We start from the raw sequence: 15,295 nt of genomic DNA, 5'->3' as shown, positions 1-15,295 counted from the left end.
AGACTGCCCTCTAGTGGTCATATTGTGTTATAAACAAACTGAAGTGATTTTCCACAAAGAGACTGCCCTCTAGTGGTCACATGGTGTTGTAAACAAACGTTAACCTAAAGAGATCAGAAATGTTTAGCTTTTTAAACTTTAAAAAGCGATGTTTTGTGGGCGTCCAAATAAGTAAGTAAATAAATTAATTAAAAACTAAATAAGTTTTAAAAGATAAGAAAACGAAGCTTAATTTATTGATTTCTACATTTTATAAAATCTCTGTATTGATTTATTTTGTATTTATTTATTCCTAAAGATATTTAAATTCATGTATCCGATTTTAAATGTAGCTGTTTAAATTTCTGTATTTATTATAGCATTCCTAGATTCTCTATTTCTTTATTCATGTGATAACTGGAGTGTTTTTGATGAGGCAGGTGAGACATCGATGAGGCGTTTATTCAACGTGCTCGTCGCCCCCTAGTGGTAAAACTTTGGTACTGCAACGGGTCTTCAATGTAGGCTTTTAACTACAAAATAATGGGTAAAATTGTACAGTATTATTAACCGAATTCATATATTAATAGTAAAATTGTGCTAATCATTATTTCCCCAAAATATGTGAATCATTATTTGATTCTGAAAGATTTCAAATTGTTTGATTTGGGCTCCTAGCTGTAGTGAGTTTTGAGTCAAGATGATGTTTTATATTGAGTTGATCAGTAACTTCTTCCCTAATCAGTGTGAGTTCTTTAAGAAGGCACACTGTAATTAGTTATCACTTATTGTTATGGTCAGAACGCCATCCATCCATCCATCCATCCATTATCTGTAGCTGCTTATCCTGTTCTACAGGGTCGCGGGCAAGCTGGAGCCTATCCCAGCTGACTGTGGGTGAGAGGCGGGGTACACCCTGGACAAGTCACAAAGTCATCACAGGGCTGACACACAGAGACAAACAGCCATTCACTACAGTCAATTTAGAGCCACCAATTAGTCAAGTCAAGTCAAGTTTATTTGTATAGCACTTTTAACAATAAACATTGTCGCAAAGCAGCTTTACAGAATTTGAATGACTTAAAAAATGAGCTAATTTTATCCCTAATCTATCCCCAGTGAGCAAGCCTGTGGCAACGGTGGCAAGGAAAAACTCCCTCAGACGACATGAGGAAGAAACCTCGAGAGGAACCAGACTCAAAAGGGAACCCATCCTCATCTGGGCAACAACAGACAACATGACTATAACATTAACAGTCCTAACATAAAGTCAGCTTCATTTAGCCTAACCTGCATGTCTTTGGACTGTGGGGCAAACCGGAGCAAACCCATACAGACATGGGGAGAACATGCAAACTCCACACAGAAAGGCCCTTGCTCGAACCCAGGACCTTCTTGCTGTGAAGCGACAGTGCTAACCACTACACCACCGTGCTGCCCAGTCAGAACTCTATTTCCCAAAATAGACATAACATTAATGGTATATTAACTGATAAAAAGTGGGAGTGCAGTGAGATGTCAATAAAAGATGATCTTTGTATTGCTGTACATTTGGAAACTCAGCAGTGATTCATTCAGTTTAGTGGTTGTTCATGTCAGCCACAAATTTAATGTCTTTTGTAGTTTTAGTGTTTTAGCAAAACCTTTTACCAAGTGTGTAAATGTAGACAATGCTGCTCAAGCCATTAGTGTGATTAATCAATAGAGCAGTTTACTATCAGTCACTCAGTGGTAATAATGACGCACTGTGACGTTGATATTTGATCTCATAATTAAATGAATGAACAAATGAAAAGTGAAAAAAATTATATTACCAAGTGAAATACTAGCCTACTCAATGTTGTTTAAAAGAGTTTTATTTATTGTCCTTTTTGCCTATCTAACCTTGCATACTGTGTTAGCAATAAATGCATGTATTGTTATTATTTTTTACAATGGAGCAAAATAATAGCCCTGAGCTCATGAGGCATTTACAAAGCATAATGTTTAATATTAAACTCTGAAGCAAACATTTCAGCAATAGTATTATTAAAAAAAAAATAAAAAAGCAGCAAGGTGTAAAGATGACTATGAAAATCTCAGGTCCACAAATGCTTACATGTGAGATACCATTTAAAAATAACAATCAACAGGAAAGAAATACAATACGACTGCATTTGGCCTTATGGCCTAAAGAATAGCAAATAGATTAAAAAAAAAAGAGTAGCTTCCACGTTGCCTCAATAAGTCACTGCTTATGGAACAAAACAGAGAAAAATGACTTAACTTGGCTTTACTGTATAACAAGTAATAACTAAACAATTAGATGGCTAATAATAAGGCTGTTATAACCAATATAAAGAAAAACAACAACAAAAACAACAACAACAACAATACTCAATTGGGACAAGCTGATAGGCAGATAGTTGCTCTGGTGTAGTAAGACACTGTACGTCTCTTTAGGTTTAGTACATTAACTTGACTTTGAATATGTACATGAACAGCAGTAGGCCTAATAATAAAAACATGTGAACAGAGCAAGAGTTCGAAAAGATTTAGGCCTAGTTTGGTGGTCACCCTGCGATGCACGTGCAGCCCACGGCGATGCTCTCCACCACGGTGCGGAAACGCGGCACGCACTTCTTCTTCTTCTTGCGGGGACACTGCAGCCTCCGCACAGGAATCTTGGCGTAGATGAGCACGCTGGTCATGGAACGGTCCTCCTGCATGGTGAAGGGGTTAATGCAGCCCACACATGCACACTTGGCCTCCGGTATGTCAACAGGCCTGCGGTTCTCGTCGTGATTAATCCTGTTATAGTACAGGGTGGGGTGTACAAATAAGCACACTTTATTCCATTGTTATCTGGTGTTGATGGAATTTGATACAGGATATGAACATAACACAAATTACACACATTTTTTTTCCAAAGTAAAACAGGTCCAGGCAAATGTTTACAGACACTAGGCTGCATCACTTTGCTTTATCTGTATAGTCATTCATGTTATATTTACATATCACTTACTCCATTAATAACAGCTGAATGCAAACATTTCTAGGCCAAAAATACCTTATTTTACAATTAATCTCCTCTCTCAATGTAAAAATCTTATGAAATAAGTACCTTAATGCTTAAGTAGCATGTCTCTGGGGCGGTACCTTTATCCTTTTTACCTTTAACATACTATACATAAAATAGAATAGAATGAACATTTAAAAAGATTTAAGGTACAAAAGGGGAAGCCGTGGCCGAATGGTTAGAGAAACAACTTTGGGACCAAAAGGTTGTGGGTTTGATTCCCTGGACCAGCAGGACTGGTTCAAGTGCCCTTGAGCAAGGCACCTAAGCCCAACTGCTCCGGCAAGTGTGGTGGCGTACCTCGTTTCTGATTAACCAAAGAAAAACTGATGATGTGATTATGAGTTCGGGTAACAACCTGGCCATAATATAATGAATGTTTGAAAAGGTACAAAAGATTTTGGACTTTTTGAAATAAAGTTTTAAACGCACACTACATATGCACCTTTCTAGGTCAAAAGATGTACACTAAAGGTACAAAACAGACACAGAGGACCACCCCGTGCAGTTTAGTGCCTTTCTTCTCTGAGTGCACAAAAAAAAGCAAGTACAAAAGGAAACGTTAGTGTGTCGTGCAATTCAACACATAAGGCAAAGCCAAAAATAGTTCCAGAAGATCTATCGAAACAGTTCATAGAGAATATTTCAGTTATATTCAGAAAGAAAGATACACACTTATGAACTGAGATCATATCATCTTAATATACACTAAAGGAGAGCTGTGAAATCTAACACAATTAGTTAAAATTAAATTCTCTGTGGAGACAAAAGGGAAAGATACAGAGCCAGGAAAAAGTCCTGAAAGGTGATTTTTTTTTCTTTATTATGTTATGCGCAAAAGGCGCGTCTGGATAAACAATTTTGGAAGAAGAAGAAGTTAAATATACATTTTGCCAAAAAAAACCCCCACCTTATGTGGAATAATAATCATAATTAAAAATAAACAAACAAACCAAAGAAAGAACGCACACGGATGCTGGACTCACCTGTATGACCACGGGGAGAGACTCCGGCTGTTGGACATCCACAGATGGCGGTCCACCACACACTTGCTTTTGGACAGAGCCGGATTGTTCCTCACCTGGGACACCATGTCATCTATGGCCTTGTCGAAGTCCACCTCGGGTTCTCCGGTTCCGGCTGTGTGGTCTCCGGATAGTATGGGGTCGAGGGGGATCTGGAAAGCAGTGGCATTGTGCTGCGGCTGCGGGTTCTCCTTGCTCTCCACTTTACACCTCCGCGCTTTGCCTTCTTTACGCGCCAGCGCCATGACCAAAATATCCGCCAGCATCAGCACCATTAACAGCTGTTTGAGAGAGAGAGAGAGAGAGAGAGAGAGAGAGAGAGAGAGAGAGAGGATCGCATCAGGTAAACACAGTGCTATAACCTCAGTATAGATCTCAACAAGCCACGCCATGGCGACTCACCCCGTTCCAAAATCTGCCCATGGTTTGCACTCAGGTCGCTGCGATTACATTTGGCACACGTGTTCCCCCATGTATTAAACACCTTTTGGCGCAATCAGCATGCGTGTCACTACATACCAGGTTTTGTCACAGGTGAGGACACACCTGTGCTGAGCAGCTAGAGGTGGAGCCAAATGAGTCGTGCGGTCAGTGAATGGAGGCTGCACTACACTCCTGCTGTAAAAATGAGGAAATAAGCATAATAAAGAACAGGACTGATTTTAAAACCGCATCTTACAGTACTAATAGACGACAGGATCTGTATGCCCGTACAGTGGTGCTTGAAAGTTTGTGAACCCTTTAGAATTTTCTATATTTCTGCATAAATATGACCTAAAACATCATCAGATTGTCACACAAGTCCTAAAAGGAGATAAAGAGAACCCAGTTAAACAAATGAGACAAAGATATCATACTTAGTCATTTATTTATTGATGAAAATGATCCAATATTACATATCTGTGAGTGGCAAAAGTATGTGAACCTCTAGGATTCGCAGTTAATTTGAAGGTGAAATTAGAGTCAGGTGTTTTCAATCAACGGGATGACAATCAGGTGTGAGTGGGCACCCTGTTTTATTTAAAGAACAGGGATCTATCAAAGTCTGATCTTCATAACACGTTTGTGGAAGTGTATCATGGCACGAACGAACAAAGGAGATTTCTGAGGACCTCAGAAAAAGTGTTGTTGATGCTCATCAGGCTGTAAAAGGTTACAAAACCATCTCTAACGAGTTTGGACTCCACCAATCCACAGTCAGACAGATTGTGTACAAATGGAGGAAACTCAAGACCATTGTTACCCTCCCCAGGAGTGGTTGACCAACAAAGATCACTCCAAGAGCAAGGCGTGTAATAGTCGGCGAGGTCGCAAAGGACCTCAGAGTAACTTCTAAGCAACTGAAGGCCTCTCTCACATTGACTAATGTTAATGTTCATGAGTCCACCATCAGGAGAACACTGAACAACAATGGTGTGCATGGCAGGGTTGCAAGGAGAAAGTCACTGCTCTCCAAAAAGAACATTGCTGCTCGTCTGCAGTTTGTTAAAGATCACATGGACAAGCCAGAAGGCTATTGGAAAAATGTTTTGTGGATGGATGAGACCAAAATAGAACTTTTTGGTTTAAATGAGAAGCATTATGTTTGGAGACAGGAAAAAACTGCATTCCAGCATAAGAACCTTATCTGTGAAACATGGTGGTGGTAGTATCATGGTTTGGGCCTGTTTCGCTGCATCTGGGCCAGGATGGAGAAGGTGGGTCATGGAGCAAGACAACGACCCTAAGCACACAAGTCATTCTACCAAAGAATGGTTACAAAAGAATAAAGTGAATGTTTTGGAATGGCCAAGTCAAAGTCCTGACCTTAATCCAATCGAAATGTTGTGGAAGGACCTGAAGCGAGCAGTTCATGTGAGGAAATCCACCAACATCCCAGAGTTGAAGCTGTTCTGTATGGAGGAATGGGCTAAAATTCCTCCAAGCCGGTGTGCAGGACTGATCAACAGTTACCTGAAATGTTTAGTTGCAGTTATTGCTGCACAAGGGGGTCACACCAGATACTGAAAGCAAAGGTTCACATACTTTTGTCACTCACAGATATGTAATATTGGATCATTTTCCTCAATAAATAAATGACCAAGTATAATATTTTTGGCTCATTTGTTTAACTGGGTTCTCTTTATCTACTTTTAGGACTTGTGTGAAAATCTGATGATGTTTTAGGTCATATTTATGCAGAAATATAGAAAATTCTAAAGGGTTCACAAACTTTCAAACACCACTGTATATATTCATCAGTGTAATAACTGGAGCATCACAAGCTGGGAGCACTGGTTCATCATGAAAACACTACTCATAATAGTCCTAGTAAAATCAATTAAAAATAATGATTATATGTTCTGATCTCCACTTGTTCATACAAGTTTGGAGCAACTTCTTTACTTATTGGAAAGTTTTGGACTATTAAACAAAACAAACAAACAAACTGGGCAACTACTACTACTACCACTACTACTACTAATATTATAATAATAATAATAATAATAATAATAATAATAATAATAATAATAATAATAATAATAATAAAGAGCATGGCATTATTTGCAGTCTAAGTGAGCAAGAAATTTTGAATCATCAGTACTTTGTGCCTTATTGTGCTCTCCTTGTCTTCTTTGCCCCCTTTTTACTTAAATACGCCTTTTATTTCTTTTTCAGGAAGTTCTTTAGCCCTGTTGCCACAAAGCAAACAAACAGTACTTTGAAGGTCTATAGATGCACTCTGGGAACTCACTCTCATAGAACATTGCCTGCCGCTACTGACATGAGCCATCCAAGGCTTTGTCTTTGATCCTCTTTTATTGGCATGTGCTTCTTTTCAATGGATCCTATTGAGATGACCAAAGAAAGAACACCTGTTTTTGAGGCAGGTTAGGGCAATTCATTAGTGAAGCTTCTGCTTCAAAAGAGCAGTTTTTAAGTGTGTTCAACTGTTAAAAAAAAAAAAAGAAAGAAAAAAGAAACTGGTCCAGTAATACAACTGGGAGAGAAACAAAATATATAATATAATCCCAGTAATACAATTGGGAGAGAAACAAAATATATAATATAGGGTACTTATTCTTGAAAATAACAAAAGGAAATAGTCTACATATTCAACATAATGCCCATAGTATTCTTTACAATGAACCTGTGGTGTATCTTATATTAAATAAAAAAATATATAATTGTACACTGGCACTTAATGCCACAAAAAGGGGCTTCAAAACATAAAAGCAGCAGCTTAAGTAGTTGCAAAAATGTTTGCCTTATAAATGAACAGGAAATAACAAAGGATTATGTTCAATGTTTTCAACAGTAAACAATACAATAAAAAAAATAATGCTTATAGCCTTATACTTTAACCAGTGTGGTAATCTTTAAAAGCATTTGTTTGGGTACAGTATTATGCAATCTTTCAGAATGATAATATACCACAAAAATTCATGAACAAAAATTACATTGTCGAAAATAACATTAGCAAAAGACCTGAAGTGTGATGCCTTAATTGAATCAGTTCACAGAAGAAATCATGCATGCAAACTTCCTCATTCCTCTGTTTTTCTGTTCACTGGATAAAATTATGTATATAATATAATATTCGGGCGTCACGGTGGTGTAGTGGTTAGCGCTGTCGCCTCACAGCAAGAAGGTCCGGGTTCGAGCCCCGTGGCCGACGAGGGCCTTTCTGTGTGGAGTTTGCATGTTCTCCCCGTGTCCGTGTGGGTTTCCTCCGGGTGCTCCGGTTTCCCCCACAGTCCAAAGACATGCAGGTTAGGTTAACTGGTGACTCTAAATTGACCGTAGGTGTGAATGTGAGTGTGAATGGTTGTCTGTGTGTCAGCCCTGTGATGACCTGGCGACTTGTCCAGGGTGTACCCCGCCTTTCGCCCGTAGTTAGCTGGGATAGGTTCCAGCTTGCCTGCGACCCTGTAGAACAGGATAAAGCAGCTACAGATAATGAGATGAGATGAGATATAATGTTCCTCCCCCGGCCCACACACACACACACAGAGAAAGTCATGGGAAAAAGAAACTATACCCTCCTTCAATTCTAAGTTTTTGTTTATTGGAACCTAAATAATAACTGTGTGGTGCTCATCAGTTTTTATAAATAACCTCAGGTGACAACAAAATCACAACAGATTTGAATATGTCGTCATTTTTCCCCAAGAAGTAAGCCAATGTTCAAACCATGTGGGAAAATAATAGGTACACCCTGTAATTCAGTAACATGTAGAACCACCTTTAGGAACAGTAACTTGAAGTAAAAGTTCATTAATGTTTGAATTTGTTTATGCACAACAGTCTTAAGTTCCCGCCACAGAATCTCAATGGTGTTGAGATCTGGATTTTGACTTGGCCATTCCAACACCTTCATTTTTGTCTTCTTTAGCCATTCAGAGGTCAATTTGTGGGTCTGCCTGGGATCACTGTCCTGTTGCATGATCCAATTTCAGCTTAACTTAAGCTGCTGGACAGATGGCCTTACATTTGTCTCAAGAACATTCTGGAATAAAGTGGAGTTCATCATTGTCTCAATGACTGCAAGTTTCCCATGTCCCAAATCATCATTCCTCCATCAACATACAGTTGGTGTGAGGTTTCTGTGGTGATATGCTGTTGGGTTTTTGCCAAACATTGCGCCGTACATGATGATCAAACATCTCCACCTTTGTCTCACTTGTCCAAAGGATACTGTGTCAGAGCTTTTGTGGTTTGTTCAGATGCGTGTTCAGAATCAGTCATGCTATCATATTCTTTTTGGAAAGAAGGTGCTTTTTCCTAGCCACCCTTGCATGAAATCATTCTTGTTCAGTCTGTTTTTGATTATGCTGTCATGATTATAAACATTTAATGGGCTTACAGAGGCCTGTAGGTCACATGATGTAGATATATCTGAGCATTAAAAAGTCTGAGTTTTGACTGAATTTGCTTGGACATCCACTCCTTCAAAGATTGGCAACTGTCTTAAAGGTTCTCCATTTATAAACAATCCTTCTCACCATAGAATGGTGAATTTCAAATTGCTTGGAGATGGCCTCATAACCCCTGAGGTTTCTGAATTCTGGTTCTCTTTTTTGGGAACAAATGACTACATATTGAAATCTATTTATTTATTTGTTGATTTAGTTTATTTAGTTATTTGCTTTAAAATTTTCACCACACAATTTTAATTTAGGCAGTGATAAATAAAAAACATAGAATTGAAGGATGGCATACTTTATTTTCCTCATGAATGTATGTTTTAGACTGGCCAAGCCAATCACCAGACCTTAACCCAACTGACTGTGCATTTCACCTCCTGAAGAGGAGATTAAAGAAAGACACCCCCCCTCCAAAAAAAACCCCCAAACAACTGAAAGAAGCTGTGGCTCAAGCCTTGAAAGCATTACAAAAGAAGAATGTAACAGTTTGGTGATGTCAGTGGGTCGCCAGCATGATGCAATTATTGCAAGCTAGGGATATGCAACCAAATATTAAGTGTCATCTGCTTTAAGATTATTTGTTCCAATACTTTTGCTCACCTAAAAAGAATTGGGTAGTCTGTTACCAAAGGTGCCATGCTCCAAGTTGTTTACCACATCTAGAAGTAAATATCAGAAAATTAAATATGAAATTCTTATCGAATGTCTCATATTCTTTTTTATTTTATTTCAAACTGAAATTTCTAGCCAAAACAAAAGAATTGGCCTTGTCGTTCCAATACTTCTGGAGGGGCTGAATATACATATCCTTACAACACTTTGCTTTGTTTTTGTACTTTATAATTTCTAATCAAACTAGGCTACTGAAATATGTAACTATTTTCAGCAAAAAGTTCTGAATTTCTGTGATTAACACCACTGACGAATGTATTTACTTGTAGTGCAATTGGTAAAATCTTGAACTCCAAATAATTTTTTGTCTTCAAAAAAGTTACAATTGCCTGTACACCATGGCTGTTTTTCTTTTCTTTTTTACATGTGCATACATGGAACCCACCTGGAAATCCAATAGCTTTATTTATTTCTCATAAAACAAAAGAATCAATCTAGTCGCCATTGAAATTGAACTTCATGTTTGAAGTTTGTTCTGTCTGTGGTTTGAGAGCAAAGTGTCTTTTGACAGTTTTTTCAAAAACACTGGGGAGAAACATCTTATACCGTCTCACCACCTGAGTCTTTTTTATTTACTTGGAACAAAGTACACACATCCGTTCCCTTCACGTGTTCAATTGTTTTAAGTGTCTCATATATCTACCACAATAGTGGAAGTTGATTCCTAAATTTGGATTTATGAAAGGCAACATTATTTCATTCAGCTGTCTGATTTGTGAAAGGCAACCTTTTTGTATTTCACATGATTTATGAAGGCAGGTAAAAGAAAAGGATGCACTAGGAAAAAGACAAACTTTAAAATTTATCAAAAGCTGTATTGTCTGCTCAAATAAATGTAAATTTTAAGACCGGAATACTTTACACATCTGAAATAGTTATCACACAAGCTTCAATTTTGTCAGTATTTACTCTTCATGTGGTATTTTTAAGGCCATTGGTTTTATAGTGTATTACAAAATACATGACAGTTTTGTCATTTTTCCTTTAAAAGGTTTATCTGTGGACAAAGTGTATATAGGCTATATTTTATAAATAATATAGCTTACTTTGAAACAAACAAACAAAATTATTATGATTTTAATGTTTTTTAATGGCTACTGGTATTTTAAAAACACTTTCACCGTAGTGTCTGCTATGTTCTACAAGATTAATGAATAATCATATAACTATGTGAGATCAAATTCAAACAAACAAACAAACAAAACACACACACTGGTCAAACACTTTATTAGAAACACTATACTAATACTGGGTAGGGCCTCCCTTTGCTCTCAAAACAATCTCAGTTCTTTAAGGCATGGATTCCACAAGCTGTTGGAAACATTCCTTTGAGATTCTGGGCCATGTTGACATGATTGCATCATCCAATTCCTGTGGATTTTTCAGGTACACTCTCATGCTGCAAATCTCCCGTTCTACCACATCCCAAAGGTGTTCTATTGGATTCAGATCCAGTGACTGGGAAGGCCACTGAAGAACATAGAACTCTACAGTCATGTTCATGAAACCAGTTTGAGATGACTTTTGCTTTGAGACATGGTGCATTATCATGCTGGAATTAGCCATTAGAAAATGGAAAATTGTGGCCATGGTCAGCAACAATACTCAAATAGGCTGTGACATTGAAGTGATGATTGGTTGGTATTAACGAGCCCAAAGTGTGCCAAGAAAACACTCCCCACATCATTGTACCACCCCCACCAGCCTGGACTGTTGACACAAAACAGGTCCATGGATTCATGCTGTTGGCACAAAATACTGACCCCTACCATCTATTTGCTTCAGCAGAAATCGAGATTCATCAGACCAGGCTACGTTTTTCCGGTCTTCACCTGTCCAGTTTTGGTGAGTGTGTGCCCACTGCAACCTCAGCTTTCTGTTCTTGACTGACAGAAGTGGAACCGAAAGTGTTCTTCTGCTGTTGTAACCCATCCACCTCAAGGTTTGATGTGCATTCTAAATGCTTTTCTGCTCACCACAATTGTACAGTGTGTTTATCAGAGTCTTTCTGTCAGCTCAAACCAGTCTGGCCATTCTCCGTTGACCATGTTGACCACAACAAGGCATTTCCTTCCGCAGAACTGCTTTTCACTGGATGTTTTTCCTTTAGTGCACCATTCTGCATAAACTGTAGAGACTGTTGTGCATGAAAATCTCAGGAAATCAGCATTTACAGAAATAATCAAACCATCATGCCATGGTTAAAATCAGTGAGATCACCTCCCCCCCCATTCTAATGATTGGCGCAAACAGTATCTGAAGCTGCTGGCCCATATCTGCATGTTTTTATGTACTGCACTGCTGCCACATGATTGGCTGATGAGATAAATAATTAAGTGCACAGTAAATATGCTCTATCTATCTATCTATCTATCTATCTATCTATCTATGAGATATTGCACAGTGGCAGGAAGATATGAAGTTTATCTTTGAGTGGTGAACATATTTAACAAGTGAGCAAAACAAACATTCTCATCTCACCTCATTATCTGTAGCCGCTTTATCCTGTTCTACAGGGTCGCAGGCAAGCTGGAGCCTATCCCAGCTGACTACGGGCAAAAGGCGGGGTACACCCTGGATAAGTCACCAGGTCATCACAGGGCCGACACATAGACACAGACAACCATTCACACTCACACCTACGGTCAATTTAGAGTCACCAGTTAACCTAACCTGCATGTCTTTGGACTGTGGGGGAAACCGGAGCACCCGGAGGAAACCCACGCGGACACGGGGAGAACATGCAAACTCCGCACAGCAAGGCCCTCGCCGGCCACGGGGCTCGAACCCGGACCTTCTTGCTGTGAGGCGACAGCGCTACCCACTACACCACTGTGCCGCCCGCAAAACAAACAAGTGATATATTTTTCAACATGAGAAGATAAACTTCATATCTTCATGCCACAGTGTAATATTCTTTTTTGTTATATAGACAAAATAATATGCAAGTTAATCAAAAGAACTTTCATTTTGACAGTGCGTGTCAAGTCAGCAGGAAAACACTGGAAGTGACATCATCAATATCCTCAGAAGTGAAAATATTGGAAAATATGTCACGCAAATCCATGATATTTTTCAACATGAGAAGATAAACTTCATATCTTCAAGCCAACATGTAATTTTTGTTTTATTATATAGATACATTTGCAAACAAAAACTACCCAAGTTAATCAAAACAATTCATCAGTTTTCTCACTAGTGAAGATATTGGAAAATGAGGTACTCAGTGTCCTGGATGTAGTTTGTATGAAAAATACGAGTGGTGTACTTCCCAGTAAAACACTAGTGTTTATATAATAAATATGGACTGTTGCTCAGTGGACTTGATAAAACACAGTGGCTCAACACCAGCAGGTGATATGGCACCCCAAATCATTACAGACTGCAGAAACTTCACACTGGACTTCAAACACCTTCGATTCTGTGCCTCTCCATTCTTCCTCTAGCCTCTAGGACTTTGACTTCCAAATGAGATGTAAAATTTACTTTCATGTGAAAAGAGAACTTTGGACCACTGAGCAACAGTCCAGTTCTTTCTCTCCTTAGCCCAGGTAAGATGCTTCTGACATTGTCTCTGGTTCAGCAGTGGATTGATATTCGGAATGCAACAGGTGTAGCCCCTTTCCTGAAGACATCTGTGCGTGGTGGCTCTTGATGCACTGACACCAGCCTCAGTCCACTCCTTGTGAAGCTCTCCCAAGTTATTGAATCAACTTTTCTTGACAATCCTCTCAAGGCTGCAGTCATCCCTATTGCTTGTGTACCTTTTCCAGCCAGCCTTTTCAGCAATTACCTTCGGTGGCTTATTCTTCTTTTGGAGGGTGTTGTTGATCATCTTCTGGACAACTGTCAAGTCAGCAGTCTTCCCCATGATTGTGGCTGCATGTACTGAACTAGATCAAGAGATACACGGTATTTATAGTTTTACTCAAACTCAAAATTAAATATTCTAATATTTTGAGATACTGGATTAATTATTTTCATGAGCTATCAACTATAATAATCAAAATTTAAACAAAAAAGGCTTGAAGGGTTTCATTTTGTGTAATGAATATAGAAAGTTTACCTTTTTTAATTAAATTCCAAAAATGAACTTTTTCACGATATTCAAATATTCTGAAATGCATTAGAACGGTGGCTACAATTATTGACAGTCCATAATAATCAACACCTTTTCAGATTTACCAATAAAAAAACAATTTTACAAAAGGAGAGTTTCAGTTACAACAGTTATTATTGGTTAATTAATCAACCAGAAGACCCCCCCCTTTGATCTTGTCGTCTGATGACACAGCTCGTTACCTGAGATACCTCAGTCCACATGCTTTCCCGCCAATACTTGCTTCTTAGCACTTGGTGAGTTTATTGGCTGCTTGGATGGCCCATGGCAGGAGATGCATGTGCCCATGTGATGAGTTTACTTTGGAGGTGCTTGGGGACATATAGAAGGCCAGGCAGACAGTCTTCTGGACACTTTTGAGGTTGGGAGGTTCTTATCTCTTTGTCCAAGTCCTAGGTGATGGTCTGGATGAAGCAGTCAGGTGCAAGAACGGAATGAGGTTTGGGGTTCTGAGGTGAAGAGTTGAAGGTTCGGGACAGCGTGTCTGCCTTAGTGTTCTTGGAGCCTGGACGAAAAGAGATCTTGAAATCAAATTGTGTGAAGAACAGGGCCCATCAGGCTTGCCGTGGATTCAGTCTCTTAGCCTTCTTGAGATATTCTAGGTTCTTATCATAGGTTAGTATCACAAAGGGGTATGTAGCTCCCTCTAACCAGTGCCTTCACTCCTCAAGAGCGAGCTTGATGGCTAGTAGCTCTCGATTCCCAATGTCATAGTTCCTCTCTGCCGATGTGAGCTCCTTGGAGAAGAATGCCACTGGGTAAAGCTTGGGTTTTTCACCGAAGTGCTGAGACAATACCCCTCCGACTCCAGTCTCTGAGGCATCCACCTCAACTGTGAAAGGTTTAGTCAGGTCAGGATGTTGCAGGATCGGGGCTGAGGTGAATGCAGTCCTGAACCGGCCAAAGGCTTCATTTGTAGCAGGGTTCCAGTGGAGGCATTTGGGTCCCTTCTTTAACAATGCGGTTAAGGGGGCAGCAATGGTACTAAAATCTCTGATAAAGCAACAGTAGAAGTTAACAAAACCTAGGAAACGTTGATGCTCTTTCACAGATGTGGGTACTGGCCAGGACATGATGGTAGACACCTTGGAGGAATCCATGCTGACTCCCTCTGCACTGATGACATACCCCAGAAATGAGATATGACGCAAGTGAAACTTGCACCTCTCAGCTTTAACATAGAGGTGATTCTTGAGCAGACATTGAAGAACTAACCTGACGTGTTCCAAATGACTTATTTCATCGGGAGAGTAGATCAAGATGTTGTTGATGTACACTATCACAAATCTCCCCAACGTGTCCCAGAGCACATCATTTATAAGGCATTGGAAAACGCTCGGCGCTGAAGAAAAGCCATAAGGCATGACCAGGTACTCAAAATGGCCGAAGGTAGTGCTGAAGGCGGTCTTCACCCTCTTGAATTCTGAGGAGATTATAAGCACTGCGCAGGTCAAGCTTTAAAAAGATATTGGCTGTACGTAGCTGCTCTAACACAGAGGGAACCAGTGGAAGACGATAGGGGTACTTGATGGCT

General features: G+C 39.4%; 1 protein-coding gene across 1 annotated transcript; it reads right to left on the bottom strand.

Annotated features, from left to right (window-relative positions):
- Positions 1–2,035: 2,035 nt before the first annotated feature.
- LOC132874192 (interleukin-17B-like) lies at positions 2,036–4,558 on the bottom strand. The gene is made up of 3 exons (XM_060910185.1): positions 4,465–4,558; positions 4,024–4,343; positions 2,036–2,769 (listed from the first exon to the last, which is right to left on the bottom strand). The coding sequence occupies exons 1-3, from the start codon at positions 4,483–4,485 to the stop codon at positions 2,532–2,534; spliced, it is 579 nt and encodes a 192-aa protein (XP_060766168.1). The 5' UTR covers positions 4,486–4,558; the 3' UTR covers positions 2,036–2,531.
- Positions 4,559–15,295: the final 10,737 nt, after the last annotated feature.

The sequence above is a fragment of the Neoarius graeffei genome, chromosome 2, assembly GCF_027579695.1.
Source record: "Neoarius graeffei isolate fNeoGra1 chromosome 2, fNeoGra1.pri, whole genome shotgun sequence".
Classification (NCBI taxonomy): Eukaryota; Metazoa; Chordata; class Actinopteri; order Siluriformes; family Ariidae; genus Neoarius; species Neoarius graeffei.
The sequence above is the reverse complement of the archived record's forward strand: the minus strand, read 5'-3'. Positions and strand labels throughout refer to the sequence as shown.

Coding starts and splice junctions, on each gene's coding strand:
- LOC132874192 (XM_060910185.1), bottom strand. CDS start 4,485: ATGGGCAGATTTTGGAACGGG. Junction 4,344..4,464: donor TGGGCAGATTTTGGAACGGG/GTGAGTCGCCAT, acceptor TCTCTCAAACAG/CTGTTAATGGTGCTGATGCT. Junction 2,770..4,023: donor CTCTCCCCGTGGTCATACAG/GTGAGTCCAGCA, acceptor GTACTATAACAG/GATTAATCACGACGAGAACC.